Source organism: Lepidochelys olivacea (assembly GCF_965140295.1).
Source record: "Lepidochelys olivacea isolate rLepOli2 genome assembly, chromosome: 10".
NCBI classification, from domain to species: Eukaryota; Metazoa; Chordata; order Testudines; family Cheloniidae; genus Lepidochelys; species Lepidochelys olivacea.
The window spans coordinates 245,302-273,135 of record NC_140420.1 but is presented as its reverse complement, the minus strand read 5'-3'; the positions used below and the strand labels follow the sequence as shown (position 1 = coordinate 273,135).

General features: G+C 40.5%; 1 protein-coding gene across 2 annotated transcripts; it reads left to right on the top strand.

Annotated features, from left to right (window-relative positions):
• UBE2I (ubiquitin conjugating enzyme E2 I) lies at positions 1–26,103 on the top strand. Of its 2 annotated transcripts, none has more exons than XM_084640829.1 (7): positions 1–20; positions 9,046–9,124; positions 9,379–9,462; positions 18,453–18,525; positions 22,942–23,051; positions 23,228–23,307; positions 25,443–26,103. In XM_084640829.1, the coding sequence occupies exons 2-7, from the start codon at positions 9,059–9,061 to the stop codon at positions 25,504–25,506; spliced, it is 477 nt and encodes a 158-aa protein (XP_084496955.1). In that variant the 5' UTR covers positions 1–20; positions 9,046–9,058; the 3' UTR covers positions 25,507–26,103. The 2 variants fall into 2 exon arrangements, with proteins under 2 accessions (XP_084496955.1, XP_084496954.1); XM_084640828.1 differs by lacking the exon at positions 1–20 and adding an exon at positions 139–418.
• The last annotated feature ends 1,731 nt before the right edge of the window (positions 26,104–27,834 follow it).

Below are 27,834 nucleotides of genomic sequence, written 5' to 3'. Positions count from 1 at the left end.
GTTTCCTTTGAAAGGCACAGGTGACTAACTCAGTGCCTATAGGAAAAATCCGCTCAGGCGCGGCGGCGGGGGCTGTCAGGGAAGGCGAAGCACAAAGAGAGTGGAGTGAGGTAGGGAGACTGCCACACGGAGCTTCCCGTATGGCCTCCGTTCTGGCGCTGTATTGGCCACCTCACGGCCCTGTGTCAGGAAGATGCGTGTAGTGTGCCGGACGGGTCCGATTGAGGGGAACACTGCGGCGGCGCAGTGGGACGGACGGGTCGGACTGAGGGACATTCCACGCCGCTGCGCTCCGCACCGAGCAAGGAGGGAGGGAAAGTCCGGACCAGAGACAAAGGGGGGGAGCCGAGTCGGGAACATCCGGGTCATTCGCCGCTGCCTCAATCCGGGACACGCGCGGGTGCTGCGGCCGCTCACGGTGAGGCCTGGCCGGGCGAGGGCCTGAGGGCGGCGGGGCCAGAGGTTGCAATGGTGACGGAGCCTGGGGCAGGGAAGTGGGTCTTGGGGGTGCTCGGGCTCCGGTTTCTCCTGATCCCTGAGCCGCCTTCTCTGGGCCCGGTCGCTCCCCCCCGCGGTGTGAGGGGGGAGCTGCTGCAGGGCCCGAGTACCGACGTGCCCCGGCCGGCCCCCATTCCCCCTGCGCAGGGTGCGGGCCGGGCCTTGGCCTGCGAGCCTTGGGTGGGGACGGGCCAGCGGCCTGTGCCCCCGCCCGCCCCGGCGGCACTTGCGCGCGGCGGGCCTTGGGGAGCCCGCCTTTCCCCACCTGCGGGTCCGGAGCTCGGGCTCTCCCTGTCGGAACTCGGAGGGGCAGGGTCTGGGCAGCTAACCGGGCTGGGACGGGCCGAGTCCCTGCCCGGAGGAGCTCCTGGCCGCAAGTGCCTGTGGCCTGTACAGTAGCTCTCCCCGGAGTACCTTCGCTCTCGCGCCTGTGTAGGGTAGCCCCTGCCCCCAGCGATTTCTGACCGGGAGACGGCCCCTCTCAGCCCCACTTAGGGACTTACACTGGGTCCCTCCCTACTGTGAAGCATAAACTATGAGGGCCTGTTGAGACACCAGCACCACTTACGGAGTGCAGGGACCGCAACGCTGGCAGGCGTTTCTGAGCACTGCCTTGAAAACTGTTTTACAGACCTAGTAAAGTTATGGAGCTGAAGAAGGTAATAGGGCTAATATCTGTGAGTTGCCTTTTGCTGTTCCACTGTGGATAAACCTCAGGGCTTCTGTATGTAGGCAAAGCCAAACACACGCTTTTTCTGTTAGTAGGGCATCAGTCCAGCATTTCGTCAGTCCAGCATTATTCTGATTGGATCCCATGCTTAGGCGCTCTCTACTCTTCACAGAAGCAGAAGGTTTTCACTCTTTGGACAAATTATTCATACGTGTATTTTCCTTGTGTGCTAATATTTAGCTTCTCAAATAGGAAGTGTAGGTGTGTAAGACTAGCTGTGTTAGACACTTTCATACTAGTGTTCTGCTGTGGGCTAAATAAGAATTGTTAAAGGTAACCAGGATGTAAAACAAAATGGTGATCCTGTAATTATTCCAGGCACCTGTGAGCCCTCATTTGGAATACTGTATGCAAATCTATTTCCACAGGAAAGATACTGCTTTGGAGACATTGCATCACAGGGAACAAACGGATTCTTTGGACCGGACAAGCTGGGTAGCCAGGGAGATCAGTAATGGGATATATTGAGCAATTCATCTTTTGGATGTAGGGTTTGGCTTCAGCCAAAATAGTTAATGACAGGCAGATCTTACCTGTTGTTTTTTGATGTCTTATGTGAAATGAGTTTGGGCATCTCAGTTCAGTTCCTAGTGGGCAAATACCAGCATAACAAAAAATCATCACCATGGTTGGTGCTCTGAGGCAAAGAACTGAATAGGAAGTGGAGGCTAACCTCTTTATTATGTTTTCAAGTGGCTGTTGCAGGCCTCATCAGTCTTCATGGCTGCTAGCTCAGTTCCATTCAGCACTAGTAAACTCACCAAGTTTAGAAAAAAAAATATCAAATTTAACAGCACTTACTTCTCATGGGGAAAAGAGAAGACTCCAGATGTTAAGAAATGTGAGATGGAATTGCTAGAAACTTCTTATGCAGCTAATGGTCTCAAAAACTAGTAGCTATAACTGAAAAATCAGGCATTTCAGGTAAAACTGCTACTCTGAAAGAAAACACACAAGAAACAGATTTATTTTTGAGGAGTGGTTTAGTGGAAAAGGAGATGGGATTCGGAGATGCTGGAGTGGTTCTTCCTGGTGCTAAAGTGTATTCCATGTAGTGGTTAGTTACCAGAAAGTATAGTAGCTGCCAAAGGCCTACCTCAAACAAACATGATTTCCTAGATTTCTAAATACCCTGAGGAAGAAAATGGCAAGTTTCCTTACTCATCTGCTTTATTTTTTTTTCATGTTTGCACTCTAAATACCTAGAGTATTTCATGGGGAAGTTGCTAAACTTCAAAAGGGAGGCTGCTGGAGAATAAGGAGAATGAGATCTCTAATACAATTCTTGGCTTGCTTGTGAATCTGGAACAAAGGGTTAAAAATTAGATGCGACAATTCCCCACAATGCATATAATACTTTATACATCTGTGGCAGTTTCTGTCTGTGGATTTCAATGTGTTTTTAGTTAATTTTACATTTTTTCATATCCCAGTTTTTCAGAAGAGTAAACAAAGGCAGAGATTAAAATGAAATGGTCAATGTCAATTGCATTATAAGTTTTTAACCTATATTACTGATAGGTTAAATTACTGAAACTGAAATGAATTAAAATCTCCAGTTTTACTTTCTGTGTTTACAAGTGCTTGTCGAAGTGGAAAGAAATACATGAAGTACACAATGAAAATCAATTAAGTATGAAAACATTTTGCCATTTTCACAGGGCTTGGTGGTTAGGATACTTGAGCTCTGAACACTGTAGAGGAATGTTTAAAATTTTAAATTTGCTATTGGAGTTTAAAGAGACAACATGGAAACATTCTCTTGGGCATACATTTTATAAAAGCTTTCCCCCATCAATTTAAATTGTGTGCCAAACTTGGGTTGAGTCTCTTTAAGTAAATAATTTGCCCAAAGTCATCCATTGTTATGGCACACCTGAGAATAAAACTCAGATCTAAAGACTCCATACTTGCACCTTAATCACTAGACAAGAATTCTTTGATTTTGTGCAACAAATATTGTTGTACTTTACTATTTTTCTGATTAAAGGTGGAGAGGAAATACTAACTTGTCTAAAGTCACATTTGGCAGATTTTTGTCTTGATTGGGTTTAATTTTTTTCTGCAAAATCTTCTCAATTTCTTGTTTCTGCATATTTCTAGCTAATTACTTTGAAAATCTGCAGACCATATACATTAACCTGTAAATAAGGAGGTCCATTTTCTATCTAGGAGTGTATAATAGCACCATAGTATTTGTAGATCCATTTGTAGTATTTTTCTGAGCTAATTTTTAATGGATTTTAAGGTAGAAAACTTGCTACGTGCCATGAAATCCATGTTCAGGTTTTCATACTCTGATTATTCTCTAGCCCAAGCGATATGTATAGATTGAAATGAATTCTAGAGCTTAAAAGTAAATTCACAGCATAAGGGACTTCATGCTTTCTTGTAAAATAATTAGGTCAACTAATAATTAGCCTCATTCGATCTATTAGTACATTAGTAAAATTTTCAAAAGCACCTATATTGCATTTTTTACAAGTGACTTAAGAGCCTAAATCCCAGTGACTTTCAGTGGAACTTTTACTTCTAAGTGCTTATGTCCTATTTGAAAATGGGACTTAAGCTTCTACGTCGCTTAGGTGCTTTTGAAAATGTTACCACTTGACTACTAGACTAAACTGCTGAAATAGCTTGGTGAGAATCCTGTACTATTTAAGGGCTGTGATTTATCTTTTTCATGTAACACTGATCTGATATTATAGTAATGTGAAAGGAAACTGATTTTTCTGTATAGTAATGTGAAAGGAAACTGATTTTTCTGTAATTATACTTAGCATTTAGAGCTTTACAAATATTAATTTAATTCCCCATGCTTCTGTGAGAGAGGTCTGAGTTATTTCCATACCCCACATGGAGTGTGGGGGATAGGTAGATATACTTATACAACCTAATATATTTGACTTTTTTCATGTAAATAGGATTTTGGAGCCCTTCTCAAGACTTAGTTTAATTTTAATCTTGAGGTATAAACACTTAAACCACTAATATAGACAATATTGTGTAGAAACCCTCTGAAAGTAGTCTGAATTTGTCTTGATTAATATGCTAAACTGATGAGTCAAATTTCTGTTCCAGTGAAATCTGAAGAGAACTTTCTACAGTTTCTTCTTACACTGTAAACTTGCTAGCCCATTGCACAGTGCTGCTGGAACAGGCAGGTAGCCTGCAGAAAGATGCACGAGACTTTACCTTAAACCAAAGATAGCTGCAGTACTTCAGTGTAGATGCTACCTATGCTGACAGGAAGGTTTCTCCTATCAGCATAGGTAATCCACCTCCCTGAGAGGCAGTAGCTAGGTCGACGGAAGAGTTCTACATGGGGACTTAGGTCGGCTTAAGTGTGCCATTCAGGGGTGTGGGATTTTTTCACAACCCTGACTGATGTAGTTAAATTGACCTAATTTTCTAGTGTAGACCAGGCCTTAATCTGTTAACTTCATGGATCTGCATTTGTATAGCTGAGAGCAAAATCTGGCCCTTAATGTTTCCTAATGTTTATTATGCTTTTCGATAATAAACTTAGACTGTAGAATTTGAAATGTTCACATTGATCAGTTACCTCTTTTCTGCATCTGATAACTTGGGATATTCGATTAGGTTGTAAACACAATTCGCTTTCTCAGTTTGTATAGTGATGGTATTAGTGTGGACCAGCAGCTACTTGCTGTATCTGTCTGGTAATGAGTCTACAAGTTCTTCAGTGGTTGAAGGGAAAGAGAGGCTGACTGCACAATTAAAATGCAAGGGCTTAAAAATGGCCACATGTGGTCAGACATATGGACCATCTAGCCCAATATCCTGTCTTCTGACAGTGGCCACTGTCAGATGCTTCAGAGGGAGAGAACAGAACAGGGCAGTTTATTGAGTGATCCATCTCCTATTGTCCAATCCCAGCTTCTAGCAGTCAGAGTTTTAGGGAGACTCAGAGCATAGGGTTGCGCCCCTGACCCCCTTGGCTAATAGCCATTGGTGGACATATCCTCCATGAACTTGTTTAATTCTTTTTTTTTTTTTTAAACCCAGTTATACTTCTGACCTTCACAACATCCCCTAGCAACGAGTTACACTGGGAATTGAGTGAAGAAGTAGTTCCTTATGTTTGTTTTAAGTTAATTTAGTTAGGTGACCCCTAGCTTGTGTGTCATGTGAATGGGTAAATAAAACTTCCTTATTCATTTTCTCCACACCATTCATGATTTTCTAGACCTCTATAATATTCCCTCCTCAGTCATCTCTTTTCTAAGATGAATAGACCCAGTCTTTTTAATCTGTCCTCATATGGATGTTGTTCCATACTGCTAATAATTTTTGTTGCCCTTCTCTGTACTTTTTCCAGTTCTAATATATCTTTTTTGAGATGGGGCAAGCAGAATTGCATACAATACTCGAGGTGTGGCTGTATCATGGATTTATGTAGTGGCGTTATATATTCTGTCGTCTTATCTCTTTCTTTCCTAATGGTTCCTAACATTCTGTTAGCTTTTTTCACTGCTGCTGGACATTGAGCAGGTGTTTTCAGAGAACTATCCATGATGACTACAATGTCTTTCTTGAGTGGTAACAACTAATTTAGACCCCCCACATTTTTTATGTAATGTTGGGATTATGTTTTCCAATGTGCATTGCTTTGCACTTGTCAGCATTGAATTTCTTCTGCCATTTTGTTGCCCAGTCACCCAGTTTTGTGAGATCCCTTTGTAATTCTTCCCAGTCTGCCTAGGACTTAACTATCTTGAGTGATTTTGTGTCCTTTGCAACCAATACAAAACTTTCACCATCATTCTCTTTAATGAACTACTGAATATGAATATATATGTCAGGGTTCTACTGCACATATTTCCTGATTCTTGCTCTGGGATTGATGAGTGTTCATCTATAAATGACACTGAATAAATTATTCCTTTCATAACATGATAGAAAATGTTTTGAAACAAAGTATTGGTCTCATAATGTGACTTGTATCCTATTCTCACAGCATCCTTTCCATGAAATCTGCTTTTGCTTCCACAAGCAGAACAAATGATTAGAGGCTCACACAGTATTCTTTGGGCACAGTATTTAACTAGCCCCACAAATGTTCTGGCATAGCAAAGAGCCAAATACATATCTCTACCATATTCATTTAACTTAATCTGTGTATGAGTGATTAGTTTCTAATTCTAGGGAAAGTTAGACCAACTGCAGAATTCTGGAAGCAGTATTATTACTTTATCTATTCACCCTATCCAGATCTCACTTTTTCTAATGAAATTTAGCTTTGTATAAACATGAATTTAATTGTTAGCTTTCAAGTTGTATTTGTGGCATTTCTGGAATATATGCATTCAAGCAAAACTAACTCTGAAACTCAGAAGTAGGACTGGATGGAAAGTTGTTGTGAAATATCATTGAATGCATTAATGTGTGAGTGTGTGTTTCTTCAAAATCTAATTTGATGCTGTTATTCAAGACTTGTATGAAGTAGGTGTCAGATCTCTTTGGACCTTCTTTGTGTTGCTCAAAGGGAAAATATTATAATTTTGAAGGTGACAAATTTCCAATTTATAGATGGTATGGCAAAGTAGTATGAACCAGTGTGAAGTTCAAAATGAGGATTTCTATAAACTGGAATTAAAGTGCTTTTCGATAATAAACTTAGACTGTAGAATTTGAAATATTCACATTGATTAAATTAATACCCAGACTGTTAATGTAACAGGAGGAAAGTAGTTGTAAACCCTTTTATAGATTCCTTCATCTATTTAGATAGATGGCAGTTAGTAATAGAAGACTAATGAGATGCTGTGTACTGAAAGAGGAACTGTTGAGAGCCCTCTGGCTGTCATACAGGTTTATGTATTTACACAAATGAAATTAAACAAGTTGGCCTGATTTTCTGAGGTGCTGAGTACCTGCAACTGTTCATGAAGCTGGGGGAATGAAAACTTTTTGTGAGGAGATTCTATGAGCTGCTTCTTACTGCCCATTTAATAAATTAACTCCTGGGCTTTTGGGTACCAATTTAATTGTCTAAATAAACCACCTTCTCTTGTTTATCACTGCTTTAGTTTCATAAAATCGCAGGACTGGAAGGGACCTCAAGAGGTCATCTAATCCAGTCCCCTGCACTCATGGCAGGACTAAGTATTATCTAATATTTCCCTTCTTGGATTTTGTGTGAAGCTTTCTTCTTTTTCCATTGTCTTAATGTGCGTCACTCCTCCCTCTTGTAATAATAGATCTCTGCTTTGCTTTTCTTTTTTCTGGGCTTGAGATCTGAAATTTTTTTGGCACATTTTGTTTGTGACCCTGATTCCACGGTATTGTCCTGCTTCTAGTAGTCTGTACTGCTTCCAGAAAGACAGGATTAAGTGTGGTCCTCAAGTCCAGTGTCCTGAAATGACACCTTGGGCCAACTATCTTGTGTATCTGCCAGCTTCTTTCTCTACAGGCTCACATCTGTACTCCTGTTTCTGCCCACCATTAATTGGTGGTTACTACTGCAGTATCATCAGATTGAAACTGATATGATCTTGATAGGATTGACATCTTAGTTGCTCCTGCGCAGAATAGTTTGTGTCCCAGCCAGGCAGCAGTTTACAGGCTACTTTCTACTGCTTTCTGGATTGCTGGTAGGGAAGCTCAGTAAGCATGATCAGCAGCATAGATGTCCTCCTCTGCAAGTGAATGCCACATCGGTCTCCTTAGGGAGACAGAATATTTGCACGCTCTCTCAAAATTTAAACCCCTATTGTTCCTGAACCTTTATCTTACTACTGGCAGTGTGGTATATGTTGTATCCTATTCTGACAGCATCAGAATGTAGTTGTTAAACTACTACTGAATTCCCTTTGCCAATGTAATGCAACTGTGAAACACAAGGTGGAGGTAGTGTTCTTGAACTTAATTCAAGTCTAGTACTTTAAGGCTTGTTGATACGGGGAAATTTAGTGGCGTAACCTATACTGGTAGAGATTAGGCCAGTAAACATCCCTGTGTAGAGAAGTTGATCTTAGATCAGCATTTTTCAGATGTGGCCACATGCAGCCACTGTGGACTTTTCTTGTGGCCACAGCCTTCTGGGCTGTTATGGGGTGGGGTGGGAGGAGGGGAGTAGCGAGTGGCCCCTCCCTGTTGCTCCTGGATGTACTGTTTTGGTGTTGATTGCTGGTGCGCCAGCAGGGGCTGGGTCCTGTCCTCCCTTTGGAGACACCTGGGGCACAATGCTGGAGAATCAGGCAGCCGGTGAGTTCCCCACCTTCCCAGGGGTGGTGGGGGTCAGGCTTCTGGCTTCAGCCCTGGAGTGGCAGGGTAGCAGGCTCTGGCCACAGGACTTTGGGCTCCAGCCCCCCACTGCCTCCCTTCCACTCACCCCATTGCTCCTGGCCCCTGCTGCCTCCCCCGATGCCTCCCTTCCAGGGCTTAATTTGTCCCGAGGCTTGACAGGGCTGAGTAAATGTGCTGTAAAAAGCAATACTTGTATGTTTGTTACTATCACTTTTCACAACAGACTTACTAGCTAGCAATAAAAAAATTACAATGATTTGGACATATATATGTGCATATTTATTTTTCCTAAAGCTAATTAAGTATTTTAGGAAAAAGTGTGAGAGCGGCCGCCAAAAAATTTGTCCTGAGAACCCCTCACTTAGATGCTCTGCTATTTCTAACAGAACTTCTATGCTGTGTAGAGCCTTAAAAAGTAATTGTTTGCCAGTCCATCTAATAAATGTTAAAAAAGAAAATCTGTGGAGTTTGAAGAGTATTCATTCATCACTGCATGACTAACTTGAGGAGTTCTATTTGCTCTAACGGGCAACTGTTTGTTTTAGAGGGATTTTGAACATGTCTGGGATCGCCCTCAGCAGACTTGCACAGGAGAGGAAAGCTTGGAGAAAAGACCATCCATTTGTAAGTAGAACAGTACTCTCAAGTGGTTAACTTCTGCAACTTCACACTGAACTTGTGTTGTTCTGGTGTCCTTTTTTAATGTGAAATGAAACTATAAAGCAGCTGTTGAAAACTCCTCCTCTGATACATGAAGAAATGTCAAGCAAGTTGGTGTAGGTAGAGAGGGACTGCATTGTACAAATATATGTTTTGATGCTTCATCAGCGTTAAATGTACTTTCAGAAGTCTTACTTTGGGTTTCTGTTTTAATTCAGGGATTTGTAGCAGTACCTACAAAAAATCCAGATGGCACGATGAATCTCATGAATTGGGAATGTGCTATTCCAGGAAAGAAAGGGGTAAGACTTACTGTCAATTTAGTTTTCAGCATGGGAGATAAATGTTAACAAATTTTTAACAGATATAAATCATGAATAACTTTTAGTGCAGTTTATGAAATACACTTTAATATAAGTGTTCAGTTTTAATCAAATTCCAGAACTACTTTGGAAGCCACATGGAATAGGCACATAGGAACTGCCATATTGGATCAGACCCAATGTCCATCTAGTTCAGTGTCCTGTCTGTGACAGTGGCCAGTACCAGATGCGTCAGAGGAAGGTGTAAATAGTCTACAGTAATCATATATGGGATAATCTTCCCCTCTTCCTCCTGCGTTGTCTCAACATAGCCTTTAATACTTAAGCCCTGAAGCATGAGGATTAACACCCCTTTCAAAATATTGTCGTTAATTATAACCTATATAATTAATTATAACCTCTTACCTATATAAATGTCCAAACCCTTTTTGAATCTTGCTAAAATTTTCACCTCAGTGACATCCTGTGGCATGACTTCCACAGTTTATTACATGTTATATGAAAAAGTTTCTCTTTTTCACCTTTTTAATTTGAGTGTCCCCTTGTACTTTTGTAATGAGAGAGAGAGAGCAGAAGCTCGCTATTTGCCTTCTCTATATGTTGTTTTATTTGATGTTTTTATTATGTCCCTCTTATTCATCTCCTTTTTAAGGTAAATAATCCCAATCTTTTCAGTCTCTCTCCATAGTTTTTCCTTGTTCTTGATCATTCTCATCACTCTTCTCTGAACCTCCTTTAATTCTACAGTATGGTTTTTGAGACAGAGTGATCAGTACTTTACAAAGTATTCCAGGTGAGACTGCACCATTGGTTTATATTCCATGGCAAAAAAACTATGCTAATGTAGAGTTAAGGTTGCTTGGTAGTATGCTATCCCCTTAAAGAACAATGAGTTGAGCAAATTCAAAACTTGTGAAAAACAGGAAATGCACTGTTAAGGTAGCCTATGGAACTTTAACTCTGTTCCCTTTAACAATGCCCCATTATGCCCTTATAGTTTACTGTGCGAACCCTACAGTTGCTTCATCTCCTTTTACAGTTCTTCACCTCCTTTTACAACCCATTCACTCTCACCCACAGGATTCCATCTAATACTGCTAAGGACAAAAAAGGAGGGGGAGTGCTTGCCCACCCCACCTTGCTTCTATTCCTTTGGGGCTGGTAGCCTATATGAATTTGGATATGCTTCAGGTGTAGCCAGTGTATTAGGTGGTATGTACGCTAACAGTAATAGGGCCACTTGATAGAGCTGTGTTTGTGTTCTGAGAACTTGTGAGGGTTACTTTGAGGTGTGTGAGATCTATATTTTGCACCCTCAGATGTGTGTGAGCAAAAGGAAGAGGTGCATGTGTACCTTTTAGGATCCAATATGCATAATTTCAGTGTAAAATTGTGTACATTATATAATTAGCAAGGCATGTGGTTTTATTACAAGGGTATTGTCAGTAGCAAGCTGGGATATGAGAGTAGTTAAGCATTTATTATCTGCTTGCATACCCTGTGGTCAGTGTCCGGTGTAGCTGTGATGAAAAATGGCTCTGCTTGGTAGAGGTATGTTTGTGAGAACTGTGGATTACTTTGAGGTTTGTGACCTAATTGTGATCTGTTTTCCACCCTCTTGTGTGTGAGGAAAGGGAAGAGTACATATGTACCTTCAGGATGCAATATGCATCATTTCTAGGTGGAATTGTTGGTTATCTCAGTAGCAGGGCATAAAGCCTTTATTACAAAGGATATTGTCAGTAGGGTGGTGGAATATGAGAGGATTCTAATGCTTTAGTGATGGTTAAATGAAAGTGTATGTTGAGATGGTATCCTGAGAGTAAGTGTAAGTTGTAAAACGCTGTGAAATGGTTCTTAAATTGTACCTGAGTGGTATTCTTTCTAGGGAGTTGGCCAAGTGTCTGAGTGTACAATCAGATCTGGAACCTTTGGAATCTTACAGTGTCAATGGCCAGTGTGTACAATGCCTCCGTGTGTGCCTCAATGTGTGCATACTCAAAGAGGGTAGAAGAAAGGTGGCATGGGCAACCTTTCCCCCCCACTGTTTGTCTTTTAACCATGTTAGATGGAACCCTGTGGGTGAGAGTGATTGGGTTGTGAAAAGAGTTGAAGAGCTTGTATATTTCAGCAACTGTGGGCTTGGCAGAGTATAGGTATGTATGTTAAGGGGGGTCTATTGGGCCAGTGCTGAAAGAGAGCAGAGTTAAGGTTGCATGGGCAACCTTTGCTCAACTCGGCTTTCTGCAAGGGAGTGACTTACCACTAAACTACTGTAACTCTGCGATAATATCATTTTTTGCCATTGACTTTCCTAGCTTTTTTTAAACAGGAAAAGATCTGTTGGTAGGAGTTAATAGTCATTTAAACAGTTGTACATATGTCCTGCAATTCACATAATACTGAGCCAGCCAGCCAGCCGCCCTTTCCCTCCCACCACAACAAACACACCTCCCTATCCATGCCCCTGACTCAGTCACTGTGGTCCCCCAGCCCATAAGCAGGGAATGCATCTCCCTGGAGTCCGTTACCTGATAAACAGATTTTCTGTTGCTATTATTTCCTCCCCACCTATAACTTGATTTCTGGGTAGTTTGTGTAGCGAAGGACAACTATGTTACGGTGGAGTGTTGTTTCAGAATGGTTGGAGGGTGGAGTTTGTGGCTGGGCCAGTGAGAGAAACCACAGATAGGGTGGTTGTTCCAAACTACTGATAATCTTATGTCAGAGAGAGATCCTCTGATCCCTGTCCAATCGATGTGCCCCATCTTGAGAAACAGTGAGGTGCCAGTGAATCACCACAATGTTGGGTAGAGCACAACCTCTAAAATCAATGGGTAGATGCTGCAGAGTGGGCAAAACATGATGCCATCAAAGTCCACCTCTTTCCATGCCAATCAGTCTGTAGTCAGCAATCCCCATGTCGTGGCGCACGCCTTGATCTTCTGCAGACTTCTGCCACCTTATGAATCAGGAATCACACAGAATCCACACTGGCAACAGCACATTTCTCCCCCCCCCCCCCTCGTGGTCAAGGTACCTGCACTGTCCCTTCCAAACCCCCACACTGCATGTATTTGGAAACACCTCATGAATCTGCCCCCAGACCAGGAAGTAGCCACTTCCACTCCCTGCCATCTGTCCCCCAGTGGCTAGTAAAATAGACTTTTTTCTCAAACAGCCAATCCAAGTCTTGCCTCTCCCTCCCCCCAAAGTCCTTTGTCTCTGGCTCCTTCTGACTTGATAGAACAAAGATTATGGTTTGACTGACTGCTGACTATTCTGCTGTGTTCACTGGAAACCTCTCAATAAAATAAAAATGTTATGTTGTAACAGCTTGTAGTAAGCAACAAAGATTTAATAATTCATTGTACAGATGTACAAAGGTTGGGACTAGAAACCTCAGTGGTAGGGTATTCACTGTGAGCAATGGTGTTGGCACAGTCCCTTGAGCAACCTAGGCAAGCATAAGGTGGATGCATGGAAATCCTAATATTTTTTTTCTTTATTATCAGACACACAACATAATCCTTCCAAAATGCACATCTACGAAAGCAATGAATGTTTTTTCTTAAATACTATTCGCAATTTGGGTCCCCCAAAGACTTAGTGGGTGCCATGCAGTACCTTGGGTAAAAATTGACTGAGACTATTTTGACCCATATCACAGCAATAGTCTGAGCTCTAGATCTGTCCCAAAAAAATAATAATCTAGAAACATTTTGAAAAAACAGCTGATTTTTTTTAGGGCTTGTGTCTCTGGAACCTCTGGTTTAAATGACCCCAAATTTGGCTCATTCACCCTGCACAGAACTCCCATGAGGTTCAGAAAAATCCAGTAAAGCATGTGCATTTTAGAGCACTTAAAAGTATGATTCTCTAAACAAGAAGGATACAGGGATGATGGAGGGAAAGGGTTCCTCTACACATCCTCTCCAGTGCAGGAGGCTCTGAAAGGTGTGAAGCATTAATTTCAATGTGATGTTGCCAGCTGAATGGCAACACCCCATATAGATGAATACAATCTGAAACAATAGCTGTGAGGCCCGCTGTACTCTACAAATGTACATTGGTATAACTATATTGCTCAGGGGTGTGAAATCCACTATACTGAATATCCAGCACTGTGTCAATGGGAGGACTTCGCCCTTTGGCATAGCTACCACCTCTCACGAAGGTGGATTAACTGTGCTGATGGGAGAAACTCTCTCTTGTAGTAGTCTTCACTGAAGCGGTGCAGCTGCGCTGGTGCAGCATTTTAAGTGTAGACCTGCAAACTGTTCCATTCATCTCCATTGGTCTTGCTATTCCCCTCCTGAGTGCTTTAGAACTTATGAAATGCATGAAGGATTCCTGTTTTCAGCCCCTCATCCAAAGGAGCAGGACTTCCCCAGATTCTGGCTCACATAGGGAACAGGGAGGGGGCCTGAGACTCTCCCAAAAGGGCAGACACCCCAGAATCCAACTTAAATGGGGGAGGGTTGAACCACTGTAGGTGGGCACCGGCCCCCCCAGATCCTGGCGCACACAAGGAGACAGGTAGTAAGGGGCTCACACACTGTTAGGGGAGAGGGGGGTCAAGGCCCACCACAATCCAGCTCATGGGGGGGCAAGGAGGAGGTCTCTGACCTCACTAAAGCTGCAAGAGTTCACCAGATCTGGGCACACACATGGGAGGGGAGAATGTGGAGCTGACAGATGCCGCCTGTCCCTGTTTCCCCCCAGTTTTCTTGCCACTCACCCCCATGCAGCCTTCCCAGAGCCCCACACTTCCACTCCCCTGAGCCCCTAACAGCTCTCCCCTTTTCTACCACCCATCCCCATTTATCCCCTTCCACATCACCCTTCTCCCCTTGCTGCAGGCCCAAACCTCACTTGTCTGCTCCCTAATACCTCATCTTTCCTAGGAAGCATTCACATGTTTAATTTTTCATCCCAAAATTCTTTGATTACATTCCATCCAAAACAAAATTGTCACTCAAGACTCTCAAATTGTAGCAACCTCCAGCCACTCAGTCCAAAACTTTTTTTCCTTAGATGGGGGTTTATGCTTATTTTACCCATAATTATATTAATTAAAGGGTGAATCCATAGCCATCAATGTCAATAAAGTCTGTAATTCATCCAGTCATTAGTACCTGTCAGTTTAACGGTACAAAGCAACAGAAGGAAACTGTTTTTTGGAGGGTTAACTCAGAAACCCTTTGGTCAAATGACCCCAAGCTTGGATCACTAACACTACCCTGTATCCCCATAAGACACACCAAATTTCAAAGCAATCTGAGTAAATGTTCAGATTTTAGTGCACTTACAAGAGTCAAATTTAAAGCATATAAAATAGTAGGAATGGAAACCTTCAAGCTTTTTTCCCCCCTGTATCTGCATGCATAACATAAAAATGTATGGGCATGTCTTCACTAGCAATGTTTAAGCACTCCCGCAGCAGCACTTTAATGTGGCTGTGTAGTCACGGCTGAAAAAAAACAAAACAAAACCCTACCTCCACGAGTAGCTCCCAGCGCTGGGAGCACAGCCTACACTGCCACGTTACAGCGCTGAAACTTGCAGCGCTCAGGGAGGTGTTTTCATACCCCTGAGCAAGAAAGTTGCAGTGCTGTAAGGTGCTAATGTAGATAAGCCTTTAGTTTGCTTAACTACTTTTCCTGGTTTGAGTCCCCTAAAGGTTTAGTGGGTGCCATGCACAACTTTTGGTAAAACTTCACTGGTTGAGACCATTTTGACCTACAGTATATCAATAGTTTGCTCTCTAGCTCTGGACAAAACAAGACCACATAGAAACTTTTTAAAAAGTGGCTGTTTCTTTTTTCAGGTCTTATATCACTGCAGCCCCTACCTCAAATGACCACGAATTTGGGTCACTAACCCCCCCCAGAAGCACACCAAATTTCAGAGGAATGCGACTTAGCATGTTGTTTTTAGGGGATTTAGGTTGAACTTTAAACAGAAGCTGTGAAGCAACCTTAACTATAATGCTGACATAATAAAGGCATTATAATATCTGTGTATTATTCTCCATCCCATTCCTTACACATCCTAGTATCACTTTTTTTCTTTTTTTGACTATAGGTGCACATTGTGCAGAGGTCTTCATTATCTGTAGTGATGCACAGGACTCTTTCCTGAGTTAATAGTTAATTTAGAATCCTGTAAGGTGTATGAGTAATTTAGTCTCTTCTCGCCGAAATGGGTATTACTTCATATTTATTGACATAGAAGTTCATTTGCCATCATGTTGCCCATTCACCTACTTGTTTAGGTATCTCTGAAGTTCTTCATAGTTCTCTGATCCTAACTAACCAAAATAAATTTGTCACCTGCAAATTTTGCTACCTCATTATTACTCATCCTCTTTCAGGTAATTAATAAATATATTTAAACTTTAGATCTAGTATGGAATCCTGAAGCACCCTGCTGTTAATGACAAATATCTCTTCTGAGTAACCTGAGTATTTGGACAACTTGCTCAACGTTACTTTGCAATCAAATTGACATCTGGTTTTACTTGGTATGAATTTCCAAACTTGCAAACCTAAAATTAGTTCTTGATGCTTGTATAAAAATATACAAACTAGAAGGAAGATCTCTCAGTGAATGAGATTTGCCAACTTAATATGTAAATCAGTTATCCAAAATAAGAGAATCCCCTATAATAGCAGATAAAGGCCTGGTCTATACTCAAAAGTTAAGTTGATCCAGCTATGTTGCTCAAGTGTGTGGGAAGAATCTACACCTCCTGAGCGACATGGTTAAGGCAATCTAACCCTCAGTGTAGACAGTGCTAGGTTGATGGAGGAATTTTTCTCTTAACCTAGCTACCGACTCTCAGAGAGTTGAATTAACTGCTGATAAGGAGAACCCCTCCCGTCTTGTGCTGCTGCAGCGTTTCAAGTGTGGACAAGCCCAATGCACCTTCTCAAGTATAATTATGCCCTCACTAGATTGAGTAATATCAGAATGCCTTCCTAGCTTTTACCGTTTGTTCTAGAATTTCTTTCTTGATATTCTTTCCCTTTTAGATCAGATTTCACAATGGAAACAAAATAGTGTTTCTTTTACCATTTCCTTCCACCCTCTGTCAGATATTTGTCTTTTGAGTGCAAGCTCTTGAGGACAGGGATTGGGTTGCCTTATGTTTGTATGACGTACAGCATCATGAGATTTTGAACCTTATTGGTGGCCAGAGGCACGTTAGCATTTAAATAATAAAGTATGTCCCCTGTTGAGTTCAGATGTGTTCATACTAGATGTCTTAATTGACTTATTGGCAAACTGAAGTGTTTATAAATCATGCTTACGTGACAGAGCAAGTTTTAGGTTTTTTCAGTCAGTGCCTTCTCTACATGTAAGGTAACTTCTTGACCGTATCTGTATACCACTACTTGCCTTGTTCATACACATGAACCCAATAGGTACACCGATGCAGCTGTGAGATATTATTGCAATGCTAAAAACTGACTTGTACTCTTAAACATCTCATATGATTTGCTGACTCTTAAAATATAAATTCCCAATCGTAGCTCACCATATGAACTCAATTAAATAAATTGCTGCTAGTAGCAGGAAAGATGTCTTTCTGACAAATGATTAGAGTTCCGTGTTGGCTACATTTCTTTATGGTAATGTACATCGCCAACCACAGACAAACTTTGGGATTTCTTGTAAAATAGGTACAGAAATCTCACTTCAGTGCTTAGATATCATGGTGGGTGATCTGTTCAGCAAATGGCAGAACTTTGGCAATGAGAGAGGTCAGAAACTGAAGAGTACTGTACCTGAATCTGTAGGAAGGAGGTAGAGTACATGCACCCAAACTACAACTCACCCAGGATGATGCAGCTCCCTTACTGGTGCCAGAGGTACTGGGGGATTGTAAGTGACCAAGTATTTAGGGCCACTGTCTTGCATCTTACATGGTGTTCCCTAATGCAACACAGTGCATTGGTACAGGACTGGCATGATGGGGAGACAACCCCTACTGAAGCAGTGACCCCACTTTTTGCAGCACCTGAGTACTCCTTTAGTAATCCCCCATTGTGAAATTTAGTGAGAAGTGGTATGACTAGTCTGTATCTAATTCATCATCCTTAAGGGGTATACCTAAGTAACTTCCTACCTAAATGACAAGAGGCCACACTAACCCAGGTGCAGTGGCAGCAGATAGAAAACCGGTGGCCTGGTACCCTATTACCACAGGAATGTGACTCAGGTAGCTCAACCAACTTCTTCATAGGGGGATGGCCTGTAAAGACTCCAACACCCTAGAGAGACATAAGGAGACAGCCTCTAAAGATACCTTCACTGTTCCATCAGTGACTGATATAATCAGCACCAACCTTCTTGGAACTTTCCATGTGTGCCCATGCTGGTCTTCGGGATGAGAGCAGCTTCATCTTTTGTGGTTTTTCCTCACGGGAGGGCATGCAGTGAAGGTTGGATTGCAACATTCTTACTGTCATTAAAAGCATGGGTGGGTGGGGTATTCTTAGTGAGAAACTGAAGATTTATCAATGATAATAGTGTTAGTTAGGATTGGGATATTAATAATAGCACAGTAACAATACTGAGGGAGAAATGTGAGACTTTTGAAGAACAGTTGCTTAAAACAAAGTCTAGGAAACAGTTAATTGAAATTAACTTAGTGCCTTAAAACACAAAATACATTTTAAAGAAGGAAATTAAAAAAAAAGTTTTTTTAAAAAACCTAACAATAGGTAGGCAGAGAGGCAAGTATCCTATAAAAAATATTAAAATAAATATATATAGTGTAGCGGATAGTCATGTAATAACCCTATTTGTTGTGCTTGAATGGTTTTTTTTTCCCCTGGCATGCACCTTTAATTTCTGTGTCTGTTCTCTTTAGACTATAAACTCCCCATCTATTTTGAAAGTGCTTGGCATACTTTGGGTGTTACCATAATCTAACTAACTTTGCTGAAATTTCCTGACAGACACCATGGGAAGGAGGCTTATTTAAACTACGGATGCTTTTCAAGGATGACTATCCCTCCTCACCCCCAAAATGTAAGTAAAGTGACAGAATACCAGTTTCTAATAGAATGGTGTTGAATCTGAGTGCTTATTGCTGTATGAAAAACTAACTACCTGCTTTCTGCTGACAAATTGGAGGACAAATTGGAGGATTGGGCCAAAAGAAATCTGATGAGGTTCAATAAGAATAAGTGCAGGGTCCTGCACTTAGGACGGAAGAACCCAATACACAGCTACAGACTAGGGACCGAATGGCTAGGCAGCAGTTCTGCGGAAAAGGACCTAGGGGTGACAGTGGACGAGAAGCTGGATATGAGTCAGCAGTGTGCCCTTGTTGCCAAGAAGGCCAATGGCATTTTGGGATGTATAAGTAGGGGCATAGTGAGCAGATCGAGGGACGTGATCATCCCCCTCTATTCGACATTGGTGAGGCCTCATCTGGAGTACTGTGTCCAGTTTTGGGCCCCACACTACAAGAAGGATGTGGATAAATTGGAAAGAGACCAGCGAAGGGCAACAAAAATGATTAGGGGTCTGGAACACATGACGTATGAGGAGAGGCTGAGGGAACTGGGATTGTTTAGTCTGCAGAAGAGAAGAATGAGGGGGGGATTTGATAGCTGCTTTCAACTACCTGAGAGGTGGTTCCAGAGAGGATGGTTCTAGACTATTCTCAGTGGTAGAAGATGACAGGACAAGGAGTAATGGTCTCAAGTTGCAGTGGGGGAGGTTTAGGTTGGATATTAGGAAAAACTTTTTCACTAGGAGGGTGGTGAAACACTGGAATGCGTTACCTTGGGAGGTGGTAGAATCTCCTTCATTAGAAGTTTTTAAGTCAGGCTTGACAAAGCCCTGGCTGGGATGATTTAATTGGGGATTGGTCCTGCTTTGAGCAGCGGGTTGGACTAGATGACCTCCTGAGGTCCCTTCCAACCCTGATATTCTATGATTCTATGATGGTAGGGTGGAAGTTTTATAACACTTCATTAATTATCCTGGATGTTTAATGCCTTTTATAGTTAAAACTGAAATGGTTATAATCCTTATTTTCATGTGCGTTTACATACCCATCTTTAGAATAAAATTTTCCCTGGCTTGCCTCTTTAGAAAGTTTAAGAAAGCCGTTCAGCTGCTTAAATTCAGGGAGATAGGAAAAATCTGTGGGGTTTTTTTTGGTTTTGTTTGTGTTTTTTTGGCTTGAGGTTTTTTAGGGGGAAAGGGATTGGGTTTTTTAATTAATGATCACTTTTTTCTAATATGGTTCCAGTAAATATGGCTCAATTTTGAAACTTGGCATAGTTGTCACTGACAACTGTTGCATCTGCTAAGTTTTGTACTGAAAATTGTGTATTGTGCATTCTTGATAGAAAAGTACCTTAAGTTAAGAGGATAGCACGTAAGTGGAAGCAGTGTGAATGTGTGTGTAGCGAGTGCATACTTGTTTTGAAAGACCTCCATAAGCTGAATAGACATACAGCAACAGCAACAGCTCTCAGGCTACCTAGCTCCAGATTTTTCTTCATTCTGTTTTTTAAAAATCTAGTTTTAATTAAATATTAAAGATGGGAGATCAAACTTTCAAAAGTTAGGATTATTCTATCAATTTTTAACTTAGCAAAGTTGTCTACCTCATATTTTTCTGTTCCTTTCCCTTAAATGTTCCCATGTACTATAAGATACCCAGTTGGTGCAGTGTTGTAGTAGTAATAATTTTTGGAGTGTTTTCACTTTAACATTTGATATCATAATCATAACATTACATTAACATTAATTTGGCATTTTTTTGCATGTGATATGTGTACAAGACACGTATTACATAAATAATTTTTTCTTTGCAATTTTTTATCCTACTGCAAGCTGTAGAAACCATTTGAATTTATGATTATCTTTGGTGTTCGTAATACTGGTATTCTGGCTGTAGAGTCAATACATTCTGCTTTATGATAGCTATATAGCTACTACTGATCATAATGTTCCAGTATCCATTAGGGAAATCTTTAGGAAAACTGTCTTTTAAAATTCATGGATATTCTCTGTCTATGGAGTTCTGTTGCCCTAGCTGATCACTGGCTTTCTTGAACAAATTATTTTTCAAATCTATTTAAGTTACCATACAGCTTTTTAAAAACAAGGCTGTTGCTTTTTGATGTCTTTAGCATCATCTGGGGCAGGAATGTGTTATCTCACATTGATGTCAAGATTTAAGTTTTTCCAATTCAAACATAGGAATGGCCATACTGGGTCAGACCAGTGGTTCATCTAGCCCAACATCCTGTCTTCCGACAGTGGCTGGTACCAGGTACTTCAGGAGGAATTAACAGAACAGGGCAATTATCAAGTGGTCCAATCCCAGCTTCTAGCAGTCAGAGGTGTAGAGACATCCCAGAGCATGAGATTGCATCCTGACCTTCTTGGCTAGTAGCCATTGATTGGCTTATCCTCCATGAACTTGTCCAGTTCTTTATGGAATCCAGTTATGCGTTTGGCCTTCGCAGCATCCCTTGGCAATGAGTTCCACAGGTTGACTGAGTGGTTGCATGGAGGAAGTACTTCCTTATGTTTGTTTTAAACCTAGTGCCTATTCATTTCATTGGATCACCCCTGGTTTTTGTGTTATATGAGAAGGAAAATAACTCTTCCATATTCACTTCTTCCACAGCATTCATGATTTTTAGATATCTATTATACCTCCCCCCCAATCGTCTTTTTCCTAGGATGAACAGTCCTTGTCTCTTTAATCTCTCCTCATATGGAAGTTGTTTTTTGTTGACATTCTCTGTTCTTTGCAATTCTAATCCCTTTTTTGAGATGGGCGCTCAGAAGTGTATGCAGTATTCCAAGTGTAGGCATACCATGGACTTATATAGAGGCATTATGATATTTTCTGTCTTATCTATCCCTTTCCTAATGGTTACCAACATTCTGTTAGCTTTTTTCACTGCTGCTGCACAGTGAACAGATGTTTTCAGAGAAATATTCATGACGACTCCAAGATCTTTTTTGTGACTGGCAACAGCTAATTTGGACCCCATCATTTTGTATGTCTAGTTGGGATAATGGATTGAATGTGATGCTCCCTGAGAGAGTACAATATGCCACCTAAAGGTTTCTGTCCTGTTTCTTCAGGACCTTGGAAATTTATCTGATGTGTTTAGGCTCTTTCTTCAGTTGATCTCCAATTTAATGCTGGTGACATAACAGAGAGCCTTTCTTTTCACTTGTAAAAGTATACAGCAGGCATTTGGAGAAATATCAGCTGGCTTGAAAAATTCTGCCAGTATTAATGGAATTCCTCATTTTAAAGCTAGGGAATATTTCTGAAACTGTCTTGCTACAGAATCAGTCATCTTCCACTTTGTTTTTAAGTCCTTACAAAGGCAACAGAGATATTAAACACAATTTAATTTTAGGGACAAAATTGATTGTACAACCTAAATGGAATAGAAATGTCCTGATTTAAATATAATTTAAGCTTAATTTAAAATTCACTGTTGTATTCTGAATGCAGTTATTGGTCTTGTACATAGATAAAATGAAACAAAAAAAAAAAAGATGGAAACTTAAAATAGACAAACTTTTAGTAAGGAGACTTTTTAAAGGTATTATAAATGTCTCTTTAATGTAACACTTGCAAAGAATGGGGGGAGTAGGTGGTGAAAATGTATAGATGTGGTCATCCGAGTGGATGTGCTTCATTATTTTATGAAGGAGTGTGGAGTGTTGATATAAGTAGTATTACTTTTTGGGCCCAGACCATCACAAAACTACTCTGAATAGAGCTTGGTGAAATAGCAAGAGAAACTGTCCTCTGGTGTAAGAGCTGTTGCTTGTGGCAGTGCTTGTTTTGGGAACTGTATTTCAAAGCAGGATGTTTGTTGTGCTCCTCCTCATGTCAGTGCCTATTAGTGTTCATACAGCAATTTAAACATATAAAGAGTGTTGTGTGTTAAATATTATCCAGGATACTCTTTCAGTCCACCGTATTTCATAGCAGTGGTGGGATCTGAGCTCTGGGAGGAAGCAGTAAAGGTTTGGGTGAGCTGCTCTGTACAGAGTTCTTTTAAGTAATAAGTGATCCCCTGTACATTTTCACTGCACTTAGTGTCATTTAGCATTAATGAAATCCTCCTATCTTAGCATGAATAATAGGTAATATTGTTCATTCAGAACATATTTTGGCCTGGATTGATTAACATAATCAGTAATGTGACTGAGATCTGGCGTGGAGATACAAGTAGACCCATCGAAGGAGGGAAAACTAAAGGTAAGTGCACTGCAGAAAAACTTCATGGATTTTCTGAATGGGATTGTGACAATGGGAGATTGGTTGCCTTGTGGTATAGGGGAAATGGCCAGCTTTACTAGAAGTCGACTTTTTATATGTTCTGATTTAATGAAACTTGGTTCAAAATCTTAGATTTGCACATAAAGAACTCTTTTCTTCCTTAGGTAAATTTGAACCACCATTATTCCACCCAAATGTGTATCCTTCAGGCACAGTGTGCCTCTCCATCTTAGAGGAGGATAAGGATTGGAGGCCAGCAATCACAATTAAACAGGTCAAAACATTCTTCTGTTAAAACTGTACACCTTTGCTTGCTTTGTCAGCTTAACTTTTGTGTGATTCTCAAATGTCTTGTGCACAATTCTACATTTTATTTATAGAAGTTCTGAATTGTATACGTTTCATAGTAATATTTACATAAATTATTTTTTTCCATGTTTTCTTATACAGATCTTGTTAGGAATACAAGAACTTCTAAATGAACCAAATATTCAAGACCCAGCTCAAGCAGAGGCTTACACAATTTACTGGTTAGTAGCTGGATTTTTATTTATTTATGTAACAAACACCTTGACTGGCCTATAGCTGTTTGTAAACCCTGGGTCTCCATTTGTGTGATTGATGGTGAGACAGGTAAAGCAGCTTCTAGAAAATAATTTCTGGGTCTGCTTTATGTAGAGATGTTTAGTTCTATGCTGTAACCTCAACAAAACAACCAACTAACTTCAAAGTTAAGGTTGAAGGTCCAGTGATAGCAAGGCAAGTTAATACAGTAGCATATAGAGGCCCTAATGAGGAATCAAAGTCCCATTGTGCTGTACAGATATGTAAAGAGTCCTTGCCCCTAAAGAGTTCACAATTCTAGGTTAACAAGACATAACAGTTGGGTGAAATTAATGTGTAGAGGCAAGGGAGAGGACGGATGAGTTAACAAGTCCTGTACAGTAGCTACATGCACAATCATTCCTCATTACATTCCTAACTGTAATGAACTGGGGGGTTCTGTAGCCATTTTGGTCTTAAATTAGTGGGTTTACAGTTATTTTGGGGGAGTTTGTGCAGTGTATATGGGGCAGCATAGGAAAGAGTATGGAGATCTTAGTGAGAAGTGGACTTATGGGTGGTGACAGCTGGAACTTTGTCAGAATGACATGGCATTGGATGCAATGAGGTTATCCGTTTGAAAAGTAGTGTAGGGCTAAGCTGTGAAATCTTAAAGATAAGAAAGAACATCTCTGATTGTCTAAGCAATCTTCTCTGAGATCCTTCCTGTCCCATAAGCAAAGAAACACAGAGGGCAGAAGATTCTGAAAGTGAATTGCTGGCTAGTAAGTGGTGCAGGATGGAGAGCTTTCTTTGCAGAACATTGTTCCACCTTCTGTGGGAAGAGGCGGCTGCATAGCTTGGATGACTTCCACCTCAGTAGAGGAGGGACCAATCTCCTTGGGGACAGACTAGCTAGAATAGTCAGGAGGAGGTTAAACTGATAGCAAAAGGAGATGGTGGAAAAAGGAAGACATGAGCACTCAGGTGGCAGAAAATTGAGATGCTGAGAACAAAATGAATCGAGGAACCAAAAGACATGAGGGGAAGAAATTTTTTAATTGCCTATAGACTAATGCTAAGAGCCTGGGTAACAAACAAGAGGAATTGGAATTGCTCATTTATTAAACTGGTACCCAAATGCATGGTGCTTCATAAACAGGTGTCCTTTTTATATGAACTGTTAAATGTCCCTGTTCAAGAATAAATTTCCCTTCACATGCCAATGCTTTGTTTAGATTTCTGCTGTACTGTGTTATTTCACTACTGGCTAGTTGTTCTGCAGTAGTAGCCGTGTTGTAAACTACCAGTACCAGTTCCACGAATTATCTTGTCTTTTTCTTCCTTTTAGCTATAGGAAAGTAAGTTAAACTGCACATCTATACACAGCCTTCTAAGCCCAGCATCTTCTCTTGCCCGACTTTTAGGGTGGGAAGAAAGGGCTGAGAGACCCTGAGGAGAAACCCTGTAATTTACCAAATCTTCAGTGAGATATAACATGTGTAAGAGAAACTTTGGAAGAAATGACATTACTTTAGTATACAGTGTAGTGTAGTGGTAACCGTGTTGATCCCAGGATATTAGAGACACGGGTGGGTGAGGTAACATGATATACGTTAGTATATGAAGAGCACTTAATGAAATAATAGAAATGTCATGGTATTTTCACAGACATCTATTCTGTGGCGAATCTAACAGAGTAACTCTGTAAATGTCTTGTCTCCTTCCACAAAATGCTTTTGCTTCTGAGATACAATCTTCTTATTTCCTGCAGCATACCCTACTGGACAGATGTTAGTGAGCTCTGTCTTAACCGGGCTACCAACCTGTTTAGACTAGTCACTTCTTTCCAAACAAAATGGGTCCTGCAGTGCAAATGACCCTCTCATTAATTAAATGAGCAGTGTTTGGACAGTGAGCTGCTGGTATAGCCAAGATTTTTTTTCTGTTTACCCTTTGGACAGTTCAGTCATGGGTTTTCCTACTGTCATGAGTACATAAGATACTTCATCTTTTCCTAATCTCTCTTGCCTTAAGGAATAATTTGAGGGTCTCATATTCATTGTGCAGCTTGACATAATTGACATCTGAAATGTCTAATAACTTTTTTTTTTATATCCAGCCAAAACAGAGTGGAATATGAAAAGAGGGTTCGAGCACAAGCCAAGAAGTTTGCGCCATCATAAGCACCTGTCATACAGCATCTTAAAAAGGAAGGGATTGGTTTGGCAAGAACTTGTTTACAAAATTTTTGCAAAATCTAATGTTGCTATGTACAATTAATATTCACTTAGGGGAGGGGGTCGTATGTGTGCCATTTTCCATATTCGCCACTTGTATACAGTTCTGAATTCGCTGAATTGCCCCCAGTTTTTTCATACAGGGTCTCTTCCTTCAGTCTTTTGTATTTTTGATTGTTATGTAAAACTTGCTTTTATTTTAATATTGATGTCAGTATTTCAACTGCTGTAAAATTATAAACTTTTATACTTCTATAAATTCACTAGTATCTCTAGTTACTTTGCTATCTGATGCAGGCATGCTTTAAAATGTTTAGAACTATATTTAGACTCTAGCTGGCTGTATGAAAAAATCATACCCTCCACCCCCTTCCCTTCCCTTAATTTGTTTTTCTATCTTTCAGAAACTAGGTTGTTATTGCTTAAGAGCCTCAGAGATCCAAAGTCAGCCAGCATCTTGATTCTGCATCACTTCCTTTTGTGTTTATATGGCGTTTTGTCTGTGTTGCTGTTTAGAGTAAATAAACTGTTTATATAAAGGTTTTTGTTTCATTATCTTCATTGAAATGATAAAAGGAGAAAAGCCTTCCAGTTAAATATAGTCTCAGAAAGCAAAATTAAATGACCCTTCCTTTTTATAAAGGCTTCTAATATTGTACGCCTGTTTCATTGTTAGCATTCCCACCCCGCACTCTCTTATTGTAGAAGTGACCCTTCTCTAACTATTCTTGAATGATAGTCTCTCAGACTTGGTTAATCTAAATTAATTTCTCAGGTCTTTTAAGGAAAGTCCACTCTGACTAGCACATTGGCCATTACCAAAGCTGATGATTGTTTACAGTGGTGTTGATTGGACACTATTGTGACTAGACTACAAATTTATCAATAGGCCAATGCCAAGAAGCATAATTGATTATCTTTATCTTCATCTTTGGGATCTGATATTTTAGGGTAACCAGTTTAGAGTGACTGGTTCACAAATCAAAACTTTTTGAACCCCAGGCATATACTAGGATGCCTGACATCCACAAAGAAGGGTGAACTGTAAACAATGTAAGAAATGTTATCTAAGCAGGAGTGCATGTGATCTGTAGTATTTGAATATTTAAAATTATTTTGCTTAAAAAAAAAAGTGCCTTATGAAAGCCAGTGTATGTAATGTTTAGGGAAAGGGCAAAGTTCTTGTCTGTAAAATGCAAAAGGCCACAGTTAACCTATATGAGGAATTCAAATATGCAAGTCCCTTTTCCCTCTTCCCCTTCCCCCCACAACTCTGAAATGTAACAGCATTTCTCTAGGTTTAAAAAACAAAACAACCCATATCACTGGTGATGAAATGCTGAAAGCTTCAACCTGTCTGTGGTATAAAATTAGTGCTATAGTTAGACTTTCTTTGAACTCTAACTTGTCTGTTGTAGCATAATCAGTTGTCCTGTGATTCCATTTTTATTACATTTTTACAGAAGTATAGTAAGTAAGGCTGAGTGCTGTATCTGATTATGGTGGTTGCCTTCCAAGTGTGGAAATGTTCCCTTGAATCTGTGAGACTAACTGCCTCACTTTCTCTCTCATTTGATCCCACACACTGCTACTATGCTTTCCTCAAATCTTGCCATATTTTTTAAAGATAGCTAATTGGGAAACCAGCCTTTGAACCAATGGACAAAAAAGAAAATGTTAAGTTAGAAAGAAACTTCCCTCCATTTTGTTTGAGGGAGTTTTTTGCTACCTGAAGTCTCTAATCTAGTTTTTCAAAACCAGTGTGAAATCCTGACCCACTGAAGTCAATGGCAAAACTGCCATTAGCTTTAATGGGGTCAGGATTTCACACAGTGATAGTTTACCACAAAAAGGGAGGGGGAGCTGATTTAGAAGAAAATCCCTGCTAGGGTATAATATATCAGAGATTATTATTCATATCTTATCTCTGATTTTACTGCAGGACCTTCAGAGGTTTTTTTACTCTACAAAATCTAAAATGAATGGAAATGTTTTCATGGCAAAACACAGTGGAGGGAACTTTGCTTGTTTTTTATCACTTCTTACGGTGCTGGAAACTCACAGCATTTTGTTGCTGCATGAGAAGCATAAAGCCCCCCCCCAAAAAGGAGTCTAATTTCACTGTCCTGGCTGAAAGAAATGCAAAAAATAACCAACATACTATTAAGTGAACTAGTGGTTTAAGTGTTGTTACTAATAAAACAGATTAGGAGTTTTCCTGACAGTGTTCCTTTCCTTGGGATATAAAATGGAATTCCTTTTCTGGTAACTGTT

What these genes read in the sequence shown, in the direction of transcription:
- UBE2I (XM_084640829.1), top strand. Translation starts at nt 9,059, where the DNA reads ATGTCTGGGATCGCCCTCAGCAGACTTGCACAGGAGAGGAAAGCTTGG. An exon ending in TCCCTCCTCACCCCCAAAAT is followed by an intron (nt 18,526 to 22,941) that starts GTAAGTAAAGTG and finishes TTTCTTCCTTAG; the next exon opens with GTAAATTTGAACCACCATTA. An exon ending in CAGCAATCACAATTAAACAG is followed by an intron (nt 23,052 to 23,227) that starts GTCAAAACATTC and finishes TTTCTTATACAG; the next exon opens with ATCTTGTTAGGAATACAAGA.